The sequence below is a fragment of the Ursus arctos genome, unplaced genomic scaffold (genome assembly GCF_023065955.2).
Source record: "Ursus arctos isolate Adak ecotype North America unplaced genomic scaffold, UrsArc2.0 scaffold_28, whole genome shotgun sequence".
In the NCBI taxonomy this organism is placed as follows: Eukaryota; Metazoa; Chordata; class Mammalia; order Carnivora; family Ursidae; genus Ursus; species Ursus arctos.
Window position 1 is genome coordinate 34450084 of NW_026622963.1, and position 15766 is coordinate 34465849.

At 51.5% G+C, this 15766-nt stretch overlaps 1 protein-coding gene across 6 annotated transcripts in view; it reads left to right on the top strand.

Annotated features, from left to right (window-relative positions):
- The window catches only part of ZNF592 (zinc finger protein 592), a 46953-nt gene extending 34022 nt beyond the window's left edge, over positions 1-12931 (top strand). For all 6 annotated transcript variants that reach the window (XM_048220594.2, XM_048220589.2, XM_057303635.1 and 3 more), the window contains 7 exons: positions 2650-2828; positions 8306-8482; positions 8750-8909; positions 9023-9310; positions 9532-9644; positions 10320-10455; positions 11544-12931. In XM_048220594.2, coding sequence (XP_048076551.2) covers positions 2650-2828; positions 8306-8482; positions 8750-8909; positions 9023-9310; positions 9532-9644; positions 10320-10455; positions 11544-12056 — 1566 coding nt within the window. In that variant the 3' untranslated portion in view covers positions 12057-12931. The remainder of the gene's footprint in view (positions 1-2649; positions 2829-8305; positions 8483-8749; positions 8910-9022; positions 9311-9531; positions 9645-10319; positions 10456-11543) is intronic.
- The last annotated feature ends 2835 nt before the right edge of the window (positions 12932-15766 follow it).

Sequence of the window (15766 nt, forward strand, 5' to 3'; positions counted from 1 at the left end):
AAGTGTACGTATTTAAGAAGGAGAAATTGGGGGTGGAGCACATGACACTTGATCTTGAGGTTGTGAGTTTGAGCTCCACATTAGGCATGGAGCCTACTTTAAAAAAAAAAAGGGAAGAAAAATCATGAGTTTATACTGTTATTCAAATGTAAAATTATGGAGTTTTTATGTAACTGATTTTATACTGAAAATCTTGGTTCCTAAGATTTTCCTACCACACGTACATATATACATGCAAATTTTGAAATATCAATATCAATATTATTTTTAACATTAGGACAACTACATAAAATCAAGGGTGTATTTGTAGTTTGTTCTGCTCTTGGAGTAGATCACAGTAAGGATGTGTAAGTCAAAATACTGCATTTTTAAGGTCACTGAGAACAAGTCTTTTTTCTATATGGTTATGTCACCAACTTGATACATTGTTAAGTTATCTAGTTTCTGTTTTTCAATTTTTAGGGAATGCTGTTTTTCTAGTTTTTATATACATATAAAGATTTATTTAAGAGAACGAGCGAGCAAGAGTGTGCATGCATGTGCGTGCCTGCGTGTGTGCTGGTGGGGAGGGAGAGAGGGAGAGGGAAAGAGAGAATCTTTAACAGACTCTGTGCTGAGCTCTGAGCCCGATGTGGGGCTTGATCTTACAACCCTGAGATCATGACCTGAGCTGAAACCAAGAGTTGGGCACTTAACTGACTGTGCCACCCAGCACCCTTAATTTTATATGATTTTAAAACTGTGGGGCCCAGGGTGTGCCTGGGCGGCTCAGTCTGTTAAGCCTCTGACTCTTGGTTTTCGGCTCAGGTCAAGATCCTCAGGGTCATGGGATTGAACCCCACATCGGGCTGCACGCTGAGTGTGGCTTCTGCTTCCTCTCTCCCTCTCCTTCTCTCTCTTCCCCTCCCCGCTTCTTTCCCCTTCACCTCCTTCTCAAATAAATAAACCTTAAAAAAAAAAAAAAGGACCCGGTGACAGGCGTTGGAATTAAAAAGCAAAAACAACAAAAACGAAAACCCCTGTGTAAAACGTTTATGTGATTCCAAGCTTAAAACTACATTGACAGGGTCCTCCCTGAAGTCTTGGAAATCCCTGTTGCTTTCACTCTGTTTGCTCCTGCCCCATAAGTGACCATTTCTGTTCACTTGTGGTTTCTCTCTGCCTGGCTCCTGTTCTGCAAATATGTATGGGTGTGCCTGTGTGTATGGGGGGGGGGGTCATCCTCCCCCCTTTCTTATTTACTGTTGTGTACCCAAAGTAATATTTTTTTTAAAAAAGGCTTTTTATTACAGAATGTCTCAAACATGTGTAAAAGTGGACAGAAGAATATAACAAACCTTCCCTTAACAATTACAACTCCTGGCCCATCTCGTTTTATGTATTTTGTCACCCATCCTTCCCCACTCATGGATTATTTCTAAACAAATCCCGACATCACCGCATCTGTAATAGTTCAGTGTGATCTATAAAATATGAGGTTTTCCTTTCAAAAAAACATGGATATAATATCACATTTCAAAACTAGTAATAATGATAATTTCTTATTATTATCAAACCTTAATACCATTTGTCAGATGTCCCAATATCATTATCAAGTTAGTGTTCAAATATCTCTGATTGTTTCACTTCTCTTTGCAGTTGGCTTGCTTGAATCAGGGTCTAAATAAGTGCTATATATTGCAATGTGAAAATTTCTCTTAAACTTCTTTTAATGTATAAGTTTCCTTTTTCTCTCTGTTTTTCCCTTGAAATCTGTTGAAAAAACTGGGTTTTGTGTCCTGTAGAGGCTCCATGTTCTGGACTTTGCTTTTCCTGTCCTCCCTAACACCTCGTCCCTCTGAGCAACTCCTCTGGGCCCAGGTCAGCGGCCCGCAGTGCAGAGCGAGCACAGTGGTCCCCTTTTGACCCAGAAGGGCCTCTGCTGACGCAGGCGCCCACGCAGTCTGCTGCTTCCCCCCAGGCCGTCTGCGCTGTGCCCACTAGAGCAGTGGGGCTGCAGGACTTCTCCCCGCCCCAGTTCTCTCCTGAGTCTGGGAGTGAAGGTGCTCTTGCTCACTCGGCCCTTTTCCGTGGGCTTGTGTGGTCAGCTGTGGCTCTGGACACCCCTGAGTGGGCAGACAGGGCTGAGGGCACGGACGCTGGGAAGACTGTGCTGTCCGCCTGCCCTGGGGTCTTCTGAGGGCCAGTCAGTTCTGCTCTGGAAGTCCCTAAGCCACCAGACTAGAGGTGTCAAGCGGGAACCATCTCTGCCACGTGAGGGCAGAGGCCCTGGTGGGTCTGACAGGGTAGTGGGGTCTGAGACTTGAAGCAGTGCCTTTGGCCTCTGGAAAGGAAAAGCTGGTCTGCTAAGCCTGAGGGAAGGAATGCTCACAGTCCTAGAAGCAGGACTGATCTTTGGAAACATAGCGTCGGTTCTGTCTCTGATGAATAAGGTGAGAGGCAAAGCTTGCTTGGGTGTATCAACACTTTTAACGCAGCCTGGGGGTGTCAGGGATCCTGGGAGGGTTGGAAGAGAGCGTGGTTTGGGGGGGCGGGGGATGGCTGTTCTGACCCCTGTTCTAGGAGAGCCAGACCACTGTGGTTGTGGAGCCGAGAGCTGGAAGCACCTATGGCACCTGCATGACCTGTTTTCTTGGTGTTTGTTCCTAGACTTGCCAGGTGTGCCAGATGCTGCTGCCCAACCAGTGTAGCTTTTGCGCCCACCAGCGGATCCACGCCCACAAGTCCCCCTACTGCTGCCCGGAGTGCGGGGCCCTCTGTCGCTCTGCCTACTTCCAGACCCACGTGAAGGAAAATTGCTTGCACTATGCCCGCAAGGTGGGCTACAGGTGGGTGCTGCCTGGCGTGCTGTCCTGGGGAGGCCCAGGGGCCGGTCCTCTTCTTGGGCCGGAACTCATTTCAGGATGAGCCTGGGCCCCAGCCCTCGTAAGTCAGTAATGTTAGCTGGTATTTGGATAGGTGTTTTTATTTTTAGAGAACAAGAAGAAGCAGGGGGGCAAGAATAAAGAGATAAAAAAAATTAAACATGAAAAAGGAGCTTTGAAGGGACGGTTTGGGGAGATTAGTTTGGTTTTTAAAAGTATATAAGGTCAGTTTGCTTACGGAGTTACTGTGTTCAGCATATTAAAGTACCGTTACAATAACACATTTACTAATTGCAGTACTTTCACATGTTCTCAATTTGCATCAACAACCAGAACTGCAAGGTGTGAGGGGCTCTCGGACGTTTACGTTGATGAGCTTCTGTCCATTTGTGAGAAACAAGCACAACCTGAAACTGAGTCTCCTTCACGTGTCAAATAAATGTAGGCAAGAAGTCATTTTCAGGAAAAAGATCAAAATGGGGAGGAAAACGCCCTCCCAGACATGTTGATCTCTAGCTTTTACAGCCTCTTGGTGAGGCCCCTTTACTGATGTACTATCTTCGGGACTTTCTGCATCTTCTGATGTTCTTACGTTATCACTTGCACACCTGAAAATTAATTTTGTCCAAATTTAGAAAGGTTTCCTTCTCTTTGGTATTTAAGAAAAATATTTAGTTCATCGAATAACTTTCTTTTCGAGTACTTATTGTGGTCGTTAGCACTGTGCTAGACACTCAGGGTACCAAGGGGGTTGAGACAGAGTTGCCGTCAGGGGCCTCAGTGTGGTAGGTCGCAGACCTGCACAAGTGATGGTAACGCAGAGCGGTAAGGCCCACAGTAGGCAGTGGTCAGGGAAGCTCACAGAGGAGTTAGTAGGTTTTCTGGCACGCGAAAGGGGGAGAGCATGTCTGGCAAGGGTATGCGCAGGGATGCCAGTACACACGAAAGGTTACAGGAACGGTGAACATCTTGTGGGGGGCAAGATGAATGGGGGCGTGGTGGGACATGAGACCAGGGCATGAGTAGGGCCAGGACCAGGCGAGACCTTGTAGTCCTTGGCAGACACTTAGACTTTCTCCAGTGGACAGTGGGGGGCTTCAGATGGTTCTGGAGGAGGGGGTGGTCTGGCTAGACCAGTGCTTCAGGAAGATCGCTCTGGGAAGCTGATGTGTGTTAGGGGAGAGCCCAGAGACTAGTTGGGAGGCGGGTGTGGTGGTCCACATGAGAGGCTGGGGGCTGTGGGGATGGAGAGAAGGTAGACCTGGAAGAGCTTTAGGGAGTAGAAGCATTAAAGCTTGATGGTAGCTGGCAGACACGGTGGAGGGGTGGGGAGGGGCTGTGGGGACTCCCAGGCTTGTCCCGGTGTAAGCATTTCCAAATGTAGACTGGCTGCTTCTGCGTGTGACGGGAAATGGAGACCCTAAAGTGCGGGAGAAGTGGAACAAACCAGAGGTGGGTTACACAAAGCCCTTGCCGCCGTGTTGCAGAGGAGCGGTGCTTGGCAGCATCCCAGGCCACTGTGTTTGTTGTTTTTTAATATCAGTCACCTCTGCCCCCAACATGGGGCTCGAACTCACAACCCCGAGATCAAGAGTCGAATGCTCCTCCGACTGAGCCATCTGGCCCCCCCCCCCCCAGGCCACATTTTTAAAACCAAACACCTGAACGTATGTTTCTACAGTATTGTGCAACATTTGAAAATACCTTTCCAACTGTGACTTAAGCGTGTGCTGCTTGTTCCAAGATTGAGTCCAATCCCCTAAAAATGCAAGCAGAACTTAAATCTTTATCTTTGAATTTTGAATCCAAGGAATTTCCAATGACACAGGTAGATTCATAGCATTTTTTGGTTCTTTTAATTCAATATTTTATTTTACTTTCATCTGCAAGAATAAAAAGAAACATAGTGTCTCAAAAGCAATTCAGTTTGTCAAGCCTTTTTTTTTTTTTTAAAGATTTATTTATTTGAGAGAGAGAGAGAGTGAGTGAGCAGGGGGAGGGGCAGAGGGAGAGAAGCAGACTGCCCCTAAGTGGGGAGCCAGATTCGGGGCTCGATCCCAGGACCCTGAGATCATGACCTGAGCTGAAGTCAGACACGTAGCTGACTGAGCCCCCAGGTGCCCCTGTCAAGCCTTTCTGTGAGGAATGTCAGTCGCACGTGTGATGTGATTCAGCCGAGGGCTTGCTGGAGATCTTGACACGGGATCTTCAGTGGCGGGGGTTGAACTCAGAAGACCTACGCCCCAGTACAGTAGTGGCTGCACTTAGATCTTCAGCTGTTCACGTGGGTTTTGTATCAGCTTTATTTAGACACACAGCAGACGTTCACCCACGTAATGTATACAATTCAACAGTTTTTAGTGTATTTACTGGGTTGTTCAGTCACCACAACCAATTATAGAATGTTTTCATCATTCGAAAAGACACTCTGTATTCACAACCCTTCCGTTCCCCCCATCCGTCAGCTACCACGAATTTGGTTTCTTTCTTTTTTTTTAATTTATTTTTTTTATTTTAATGTTTTTTTATTACATTATGTTAGTCACCATACAGTAACGAATTTGGTTTCTGCCTCGTATATCTGCTGCTTTTGCACATTTCACAGAAATGGAATCATAGAATCTGTAGTCTTAGCCAGGATTTGTCTGTACTGTGATATGTCGCCTTTCACTCCTTTTTTACGGCTGAACGATAGTCCACTGTCTGTAGACAGCAGTTTGTCCACCCATTTACCAGTTGACGGACACTTGGGGTTCCACCCTTTGGCCGTTATGAATAATGCCCCTGATGAACATCAGGTGTCAGTTGTGTGGACATGTATTTTCCGTTCTTTTGGGTAGACACTTGGGAGTAGACGAGCTGGATCAACTGGTAACTCTGTTTAACTTTTTGAGGAACTGCCGGACTGTTTTAAAAGTGGTTGTATTTCTGCATTTCTGCATTCCTACCAGCAGACCTAGGAGATTTTTGGTTTCTCTCCATCCTTGCCGGCATGGTTGTTGTCTGACTTCTGCTGGTGGCCGTCCCTATGGGTGTGGAGCTGCGTCTCGTTCCGGTTTTGATTTGCATTTTCCCAACGGCTCACGGTGTTGAGCATCTTTTCTGTTGGGTATTTCTGTATCTTCTTTGGAGAAATGTCTATTTGCCCAGTTTTAAGTTGGGTTATTTATTGTCTTACTATTGAGTTATAAGAGTTCTTTATATAGTCTGGATATAAGTCCCTTGTCAGATAGGTGATGTGCAAATATTTCCTCCCATTCTGTGGGCATTATATTTTTTAGTGAATTCTCAAATTGTACCTATGCTCCATCTCATGGAGTTCTACTACAGGCTTACAGTCTCGTTTTATTTTTGCTTTTTTTGAAGACATTGTCAAAGTACATCTTATATATGTTTTATGTATATGTATTTCATGTAAAATGTGTATATACATTATATATAAATTTTAGAATTGTTTAAATTATTCTGCTCTTTGTTGAAAATTTGGAGAGTGGCCAATGATGTCATAAAGGAGCAAGTGTAGACTGTTCTTAATATGTCATTTTTTTATTATTTGTGATTATTAGGACAATTAAGTATTTTACTACTCTTTGTCTTTTCTAAAACTTTACACATTCCACAGCATATGAGTCTATAATTATATATTTTCTCTTTAAAACATTGGTGAAGAGTTGTGTCATGGGGTCAGATTTCTCCTCTGCGTGCTTCTTCATCAACTTGTAAACCATACTTGACTCAGTCTTTCACGGACTCGGTGTGTGTGTTCTTTTGCCCCTTTATGTTCTTCCTTCCGTGAGGTTTCTTTGAAGAATGTCTCTTCGGTACATAGAGTGGATTTTTAGCTGCATTTTTGAGGAGTACCCCGCTGAGTTTTGGTCAAACTGCACAAGTAAGGCCACTTAAGGTTCTTTACACATATCAGATGTACTTGGCCACTTTGGATGAATTTGGAAATACGTGGATTTTATTTTCTCCTCACAATACCTTGTGGTATGGAAGTACTTCTGTGAGCTAGAAGTTGGTCACTATTTTGTTTAGCGGGAGAGAAAAAAAAATATAAGTAGCTTGCATAGAAAGTCTAATTTAAAGCATGTACAAATTTGGTAACGAGTGAACATCAGAGGTCATTGCAAACAGCTTTCCGGTTCTGCAGGCTGCTCGTCATAGCTAATTAAATGTGCAGAGAGGATTCCATCTGCCCCCCACCCCACCCCCCAAATACACAGAGAAGGAGGAGAAGGAGGAAAAACGGGACCAGGCAGGATGCTGTGATGATGTACGTGGACTGTGAAAACGGGCTCATGTAGTGAGTGGAAAGGCTGTATTTGGGAGCCAAAGAATTTTTAAGTGATGGCATGTCCTTTCTTTCAGTGAAGCCACAGCCTCTCTTCTTATGCCTATTGGGATGTCGGGGTTACGGGGTCAGGCAATACAGCAATAGAAGGGAGCTCAGAATTACCTCGAGGGGAATGGCTGGGCTCAGGGAGGGTGTTTTCTCATGGGAGGGGAGACGGGGCGGGGGGCCATGTAGGCAGGAGGAAAGAAAGAATGCGTGAGAGGGCCTAGGTCCTGGAATGGATGGAGGATGGCGTGGAGGTCACGTGGGCTCATGCGAACGAGGAAAGGGAAGGCCAGATTTATAGAGGGAGATCGTGAAGTTGACAGAAGAGTCCAACATGCCTCGGTTTCAGAAAAAAGTGATTTAAGAGAGTTCATACATGATACAAATGATACATCTGCTAAACAAAGCTCGGAAATACCACCTGGGAGAAAAAGAAGTAAAAAGTTATCCGCGGCGCCACGAGGGAGACGCTCCGACACTGAGGAGCTACGTGGTCCAGGACGGTACGGGCCACGTCTGGCTGTTGAGTGCTTGCCACGTGGCCAGTACAGTGTGGAACATTCCCGCTGTCACCGCATGTTCCCGTGGACTTGGGCTTTGAGGGCTGCGTGTTTTACTGTACTTGTGGCTCGGGCGAGCGCAGTGTGCCCCAACCGCACTTTGTATGAAGTGGCAGTCCCTGCCCACTCAGTACCAGCCTGTGGGAAGGCACGGGCTGTCGGGCCTCCTCCTGAAATTTCCTCTTGGACCCTTGCAGTGGTGTCACACTTCAAAGGATTTTGTTTATGTCATCTTGGAACTGGTCCCCTCCTGCTCCATTCCCGCCAGCTTCTCTCTGGCTGGTGGGGGGGGGGTGGGTTTCTTCCCCCTTCTCTCCAAGGCATAGCCTTGGGCTTGGGGGGCCCTGGGTGACCGCACTGTGCCAGATGGCAGCAGACAGGCTCTCAGGATGGGCGTGTGGAGGATGGAGGATGGAGAGCTCAAGGGAAGGGGAGAGAGGGCCCCCGAGATGGCTCTGTTCCTGCCCTCCATCCCTCCTTTTCCAGCACTACTTCTGGGTCTGACACACCTCCCACACCCCACCACTCCTGTCCTCCAGGTGCATCCACTGCGGGGTCGTCCACCTGACCTTGGCCTTGCTGAAAAGCCACATCCAGGAGCGACACTGCCAGGTTTTCCACAAATGTGCATTCTGCCCCATGGCCTTCAAGACTGCCAGCAGCACTGCGGACCACAGCGCCACTCAGCACCCCACCCAGCCTCACAGACCCTCCCAGTGAGTGCAGCTCCAGGGCCGCAGGCCTGTGGGGTGGAGCGGAGTGGCCTGGGTGCTATGGGGAGGGTGTTGGGATGGACCAGGGAGCTGGGGCGGGGGGTGCAGGTGCCTGGGGTTCACTGAAGGCATCCCGAGGCAGGGGAGTCGCCACGCCGGCTCAGAGTAGTGCTTTCCCAGACCTGACCCTGGTTCAGAGAGAGCGGAGACGGGGTGGGGGTTCTGCGCTCAGGGCCTGGCCACCTCACTCCCTGGGCCTTGTCTCGTCAGGCTCATTTATAAGTGCTCCTGTGAAATGGTCTTCAACAAGAAGAGGCACATTCAGCAGCATTTTTACCAGAATGCCAGCAAGACGCAGGTGGGCGTCTTCAAGTGCCCCGAGTGCCCACTCTTGTTCCTGCAGAAGCCGGAGTTGATGCAGCATGTCAAGGTGGGGTGCCCTGGGGAAGGAGGCTGGGGAGGAGGGCACGCGCCTCAGGCCGGGGGTCTGACTCTGTGCATCTTTCCCCTTGCCCAGTCAGTAATCGCTCTCCCCATCCCCAGAGCACCCACGGTGTTCCCCGAAACGTGGATGAGCTGTCAAGCCTCCAGTCTTCATCGGACACGTCCTCAAGCCGCCCTGGCTCTCGAGTTCCCACTGAGCCCCCAGCCACGAGTGTGGCTTCACGGGGCAGCTCCCTGCCCTCTAGCCGCTGGGGCAGGCCTGAGGCCCATCGCAGGGCCGAGGCCAGGCCCCGGCTGAGGAACACTGGCTGGACTTGCCAGGAGTGCCAGGAGTGGGTTCCTGATCGGGAGAACTATGTGTCCCACATGAAAAAGAGTCACGGTCGGGTAAGTGTCCTCCCGTGGTCACAGGGAAGTGCCAGAGTCTCTGGACTTCTGTCCTGTGGGGTCAGAGCCCCTTATGTGGCTGACCCCTTGGGGTTCCCAGTGCTTTGGGCAGGGTGGGTTCCACCGATCTTGAGGTCATTCTGCCTACATCACCCGAGTAGAAAGAGCCACCCGGGACGGTCTTATAGTTCTGATGCTTTGTGTCCTGTCGCCTCCCGTAGACGTTGAAGCGGTACCCATGTCGGCAGTGTGAGCAGTCCTTCCACACCCCGAACAGCCTGCGCAAACACATCCGCAACAACCACGACACAGTGAAGAAAGTCTATACCTGTGGGTGAGTCCCCAGAGCTGGGAGCCAGGAGGCCTGAAATTCAAAAAAAGACTGTCGCTGGCACCACTGGGGCTTTTGTCTTCTGTGAGGTCAGGGGTCAGAAGCAAGAGAGAAGCGAGTTTCTCGTGGGAAGATGCCATGGCTGTCAGAAGGCGGGGCCGGTCGGGAACCAGCTTCTAGCACCTGGTGGCTCCTGAGCCTCCTCTTCCTACCTCCCTCGCCCTGAGCCGCACTGCCGGTCAGTGCGACCGGCCCTGAGGTTTAGGAGGAGGGATGGTGATGGCACCGTGCGCCCTGTCTGGCCAAGAGGCTTTGACATGGTGTCTGTGCTCAGACGTATGCTGGCCTCTTCCTTGCTGACCACTAGCCCAGCACTTGGGCCTCTGGGCAGTGACGTCGGGGAGTGGAGAGTGAGATCATGGCTCAGGGCCAGGACAGATATTCTGACTTGCTCTTGTCTGCCACCTTGGCTGGCTTGCCAACTCCGTTTCTCTGGGGAGTGCCCAGCACTAACCGGCCAGCCTGATGAACACCCAGCCAGCTCGCTGCCTGCTCCAGGCTCTCTCCCCCGGAGCCAGAAGCAGCATCCACCTCCCCTCCCTGCCGGGCATGTGCGGCCGCGCTGGGCTTCCTGGGGCCTGTCGTCTTAGACCCCGTCTTCGGGCTGTACTCCTGCAGGTACTGCACAGAGGACGGCCCGAGCTTCCCTCGGCCCTCCCTCCTGGAGAGCCACATCAGCCTTATGCATGGTATCAGAAACCCTGATTTGAGCCAGACGTCCAAAGTCAGACCTCCGGGTGGACATTCCCCTCAGGTGAGTGTGGGGCCCCTGCCCCTGGAGCGGCTCTCTCAGTGAGGCCCTGGAGCGGCTGCGGGAGGGCTGCAGGGAGCCCGTCTGTAACGGCGGCCACAGAGCAACCAGCGGTGGTGCTTCCCTCACTGTGTTCGTTCTCTAGGCCTGCACAGCCCACCTGGGGACCGCACACAGGTAAAGGACGGGCAGAGACCTGGGAGGCCGCCCATTAGCCTTTTGTTCCCATGCCTTCCCTGTCACTGTGATCCCTTCCTTCGCTGTGTGTGTCCTGCTGTGTGGACACTGGAGTGGATCCACGCATGCCATCCTGCTGCTGCCCCTCTAGTCCTGGGTGGGGGAGGGGAGGGGTGCAAGCGGGGAGTTCCAAGGCGTTCGTTCTTGGCTACTCGGAAAAGGGTGTTGGTCGGCAGAAGCCCTTTCACACAGCAGGTGGGGTGTCTGTTGACATTTTGGCAACATCTGTGATTGAGAGGCACACCCCCACCCTCCAAATGCACATGCCCTTTGATCTAGCAGTTCTGTCCCGAGGATTTATCTGTCCTGTATCTTTGGCCTCGGGCCTGAAGCGGTCGGTGCACAGCACTGCAGGGCTCTGTGCAGTAAACAATGAGGGAACACAACTAATGTCGGCCAGAGGGGACTGTTCACTTGATGCGTTGGTGCCGCGTTAGGGGAACGAAGCCTCGTATGTGCCCTCACGGAGACAACGGCCAGCACCTGTCGTTAAGTAGAAAAAGCAGGGCGAAGAAAAGTGTGAATGTAATGCTCTTGTTTTGTAGAAGACAACACTTGTCTCTTTGTGCGTGCGAACCTACGTGGCATGGCCTTCTCTGGAGAGCAGACCTGGGGAGGGGGGTGGGAAGGACTTCATCTTCCTTCTGCCCTTCCCATATCTTTGGAATGTGGCACCACGTGCGTACGTTCCATTAGACAAAACAAAAGCAAACCGAAAACCCTGAAAGCAACCAAATCTAACCCGCGGTTCCGGGCCGGGGCGAGCCTGGCCTGGGTGGTTCTGCGAATCCGTGGGCGGCCCCGGTCAGGTGTGGGGCTCGGCCAGACTCTGCTCACAGCGTCTCCCCTTGCAGGTGAGCCATCTGAAAAGACCAGGCAGCGGAGCCGGGGACGCTCCGGGCACCAGCAATGGCGCAGCCGTCTCTTCCACCAAAAGGCACAAGTCCCTGTTCCAGTGTGCGAAATGTAGCTTTGCCACGGACTCGGGGCTCGAGTTTCAGAGCCACATACCTCAGCACCAGGCGGACAGCTCTACGGCTCAGTGTCTGCTCTGCGGCCTGTGCTACACCTCGGCCGGCTCCCTCAGCCGTCACCTCTTCATCGTCCACAAGGTGAGAGACCAGGAGGAGGAGGAGGCGGCCGAGGCGGCTGTGGAGGCGGCAGAGCCAGAGGAGGGCTCCGGGGAGGAGGTGTCCATGGAGACCAGGGAGAACGGACTGGAAGAATGTGCCGGAGAGCCTTTGTTGGGCGACCCAGAGGCGAGATCTCTAGGTCCGGCTTCTGAGGAGGACGGTGCCCAGGAAGCTCAGAGTCAACCACAGGCCTCTCGGGACCAGGACAGCCACGCACCGTCCCCTCAGGTGTGACTGGAGGCTCTGCAGTGCGTGCGGTTGGGGCCGTGCCGCGGCCTCCCCCGTCTGCCGTGTGGACAGTGGGAGAGAAAAGGCTCTGCCCCGGTGTGAGTGTGGCCGGCTGTGCCCTGGAGCGGTGTCTGCCCTGAGCTGCGGGGTGCTGGGTGTCCCCCAGCCCCGGGAAATGTGCGGTCACCCAGGACCCTCACAGCTCTGAATCTGCTTCTGTTATTTATGGCTTTGTGCTGCTTCTTGGTACCCCAGCTCTTGTCTGTGTCCTTCCAACCCCAGGCTGCTTAAGTGGCCCAGCCCCAACGCTGTCAACTCAGCTTGAAACCCCTCAGCGCTGTGCTCTTCTGGGAGGTTCCCGCGTGCTGCCTTCAGCCAGGGCTCTCCTCGGAGCCCTCTGTCCGGCCAGCAGAGCCGGGGCAGGGGGATGAGGGTGCTGGCGCACCCCCTCTTGGAGAGCCCTGCCCAGGCTGGCTTGGTGAGGGCCCTTGATCACCTTGCCCTTCCTTCCTGTCTTCTCTGATTCTTTTCCCTCCAAAAATAGTCCTGGAGAATGAATTGTCACACTGGCGCCTCCTGTCTGTGTGGGTGGGAGAAAGTTCTGCAGCACACCTCTGTTTGGAACCGGGAGAGCAGGAAACGCAGCAAGGCAGGCAGGCCGTGAGAGGCAGACCCCCTTCAGAAGGAGCTGTGCGTCCTTGTTCTGCTGCTGTTCTGCCTTCCTGATACATGGGGTTGGGGGCACACAGACATTGGAATATTTGTACTCTTGCTCCTGTGCCATTAGAGAGGCTGCTGCCCCAGGCAGGCCAGCCCCTCCTCCTCTCGGCTACACTCATGTTGCTCAGACTCTATTGCAAATAAAAAATCTTCTTACCATGCAGGTAGGCTCTTGTATTCCTCTTCAAGGGAGCCTGGCCCTACCCTGCTCCACTTCACAGTCTCTCCCAGACTTCCCTCACTGTCCCATCTCTGAGGGAGAGCAGCGTGCCTACTGTCTGAGGAAGGCCCGCTCTAGATTCTGGAGCTGTGGTTAGGAAACCAGGAGCTCGGTACTTTGTCCTCTAGAGACTTCTAAGGGTGTGAGGGGAGGGTCTTAATACTGGTCGAGGGTCCCCTGCAAGGCCTTTCTGGGGCTAGCAGCATTGGCCTTAGGGCCTATTGAAATGTTCTGGGCACCCCCATCATCTTTCCTACAAATGGATTTTCCTCCTAAGAGACCCTTTTACTGGTAGGGTGGGGGGAGGGATAGAGGGGAGGAATTATCTCAAAGTGTTCAAGAGGACCTGCTGTTGCCACTGCCCTAGGAACTCTCGGCTGTGGCAGAATCGGGCTTAGGCAGGGGAGGCTGGGCTGCCTTTTCACCGGTGGCCGAGTTCGGGCCTGACCAAGCCCAAGGGGCAGGCCGTGTGGAGGTGTCCTCTGACCTCTGACCCAAGCTGCTGCGGCAGGTCTGCCCGGATGGGGGTGGGGGGGGGTGCAGCTGGGCCCTACAGGCTCTAGTGCAGCAAAGGCAAGTGGGTGCAGGCCAAGTTCTTAGAGGTGCTCCTTCAAGGAAGGCATTGAATGTCGATTGTAACTCCTTAAGTCAGATAAATACGTCTGACCTTTTCACAACAGAAAAAAAAAGTACATTTTGTTTTTCTCTCCAATGCCAGATTTTTAGTGGAAATGCTCATGGCACTGGGAACGGTTAGTGCTTACCTCAGTGTCAGAGAGAGTCTGCTGTTTAAGGATTGCTACACTTGGCAAGGCCACAGTGTCCCTCTTTCCCAAGCAGGCAGTGATGCCGCCTGCAAGGCCTGAGCTCATCCCATCTTGGCTCTCGTCCCTTCCCTAATTCCACTGCAGGTGTCCACCCTGCACCCCATGGTCTGTTCACAGGAACGTTACTGGGGAAGCTCTGAGAAGGGTTTGAAATGGACTGTTGGATCTCTTGCTGCTCACAAGCGGTGGTAGCTGGAGTGGGGGCGGGGGTAGCGAACTTGCAGGCTCGACACCTGGCCTGACCCGGATCCGCCTCTCCTTCCTGGGAATGGCGCGGCGTGGAGAGAATGCCAAGCCACTCACCAGGAGACCTGGGGCACAACCTGGATTCTGCCCTTAACCAGCTTTTAACAAGCCCCCTCACTTCACGCCCCCCCCCCCCCCCATAGTCCTGGTAATTCCCATCCAGCTCGCTTCCTGGGCTTTGTGAGACGGGGAGCGTGGAAGCTTGTTTTCAGTTTGTGAGGTGCGCGACACGTGAGGGATTCTTGCCTTTAGGGCTTGGGGGGTGGAGTGCACCTCCCCTGCCGGCAGCCGTGGGTGCCACCGGGCTGTCTATGGAGCCCGTCTACACTGCGGCAGCAGTGACGCTCGAAGCACGTCAGGCCTGCTTGCATGCCCCGCATCTTGCTAAAGACTTGGCCGTGATTTTCATAATCACAGGGATCTCCCAGTTAACCCTCCTCCGTCTCACAGAGAAGAACACAGAGGCTCAGAGAGGTCAGAGAACCTGCCGGGCCGCCTGCACGTGCTGGGGCAAAGTCAGACCCGGCTGGTTCTAAAGTCCACAACAGCAACCCCTGTGCTGCCTTCGTGGCCCGGCTACTTTGGCCGGCTCCCAGCGGGTCAGCACTTTGCAGCCATCCAGACACCTGCTTTCCTACCTCCCCAGTGGTTGGGGTGCCCCCCAGAGCGCCGGGTTCTCCTTGGAGTCCGGCTGTGCCTCGTCACCCCAAGGAGGACCCCATGCAAAACATCTGTGCGGGACGTTCTAAAGCAGAGGCGGGCTTCCCATGACCTTTCATTTACCTTGGGGTTGATCTTGCCTTGGAAGACCATCATTTTTGGGGGGCCATCCCAGAAAACATGGTTCCCTCAGGGTCCAATATCTTCTGCTCTTTTCTCAAGATGTTTTTAATGGGCGTGCTCTCCTAGCTTTTGTTATCAGCAAATGCTTGCTCGTAGCAAGTGCTGTGTACCCGTTGGCGGGAGTGAATGCTCCGCTGATCAAGTTAAAGAGAGAAGCTCCCCACCCTTGTAAAAACTACAACTTAATACACTCTCAGGCTTGACAAATGACTAGTATTTATTTTCCAACTGCTTTATCTCTGTAAAACGATGTGCTGAATGACTATAATTGGTGTAGAAAGAACTGTTCCCTTAACTTATGTAAACAGTCTGGTTTTGAAAACTTCACAGTGTGGCTTCGCAAGTTCGACACACTTTGCCTTCCCCGAGACAAAGGAACCCCCTGGCTGCCCTGGTCACCACTGTATACTCAGCTCTGGGCGCACTTTCTTTCACTTGTTTAAAAAGATTTTTGTTGCTGTGTTTTTTTTTTTTTTTTTAATTAATACATAGACGTTACGGTAAGACGTCCAAACAAAAGAATATACAGTGCAAAGTAAGCTTCCTACTGGAGGTCAGCCTTCAGCTCCCCAGCCCACCTCCAGAATTAATCACTGTTAACCTAGATCTTGTGTACCCTTTCTGAGCAATTCTATGCATTTACAAGTTTATAAATATGTATATTTATATATCTATTTTTAATACAAATGGTAGCATTCTATGCACAGTGTTCTGAAGCTTGCTTTTTTCACTTGTGTAATGGAGATTGTTCCAAATTCATCCAGTGGGTCAGTCTAATTCTTTAAAAACTTCTAGCACAGTTCCTTGCATACAGTAGTGGTCCAAAGAGTGTTGGAATGAGTGAGTGAATGCATGCACGT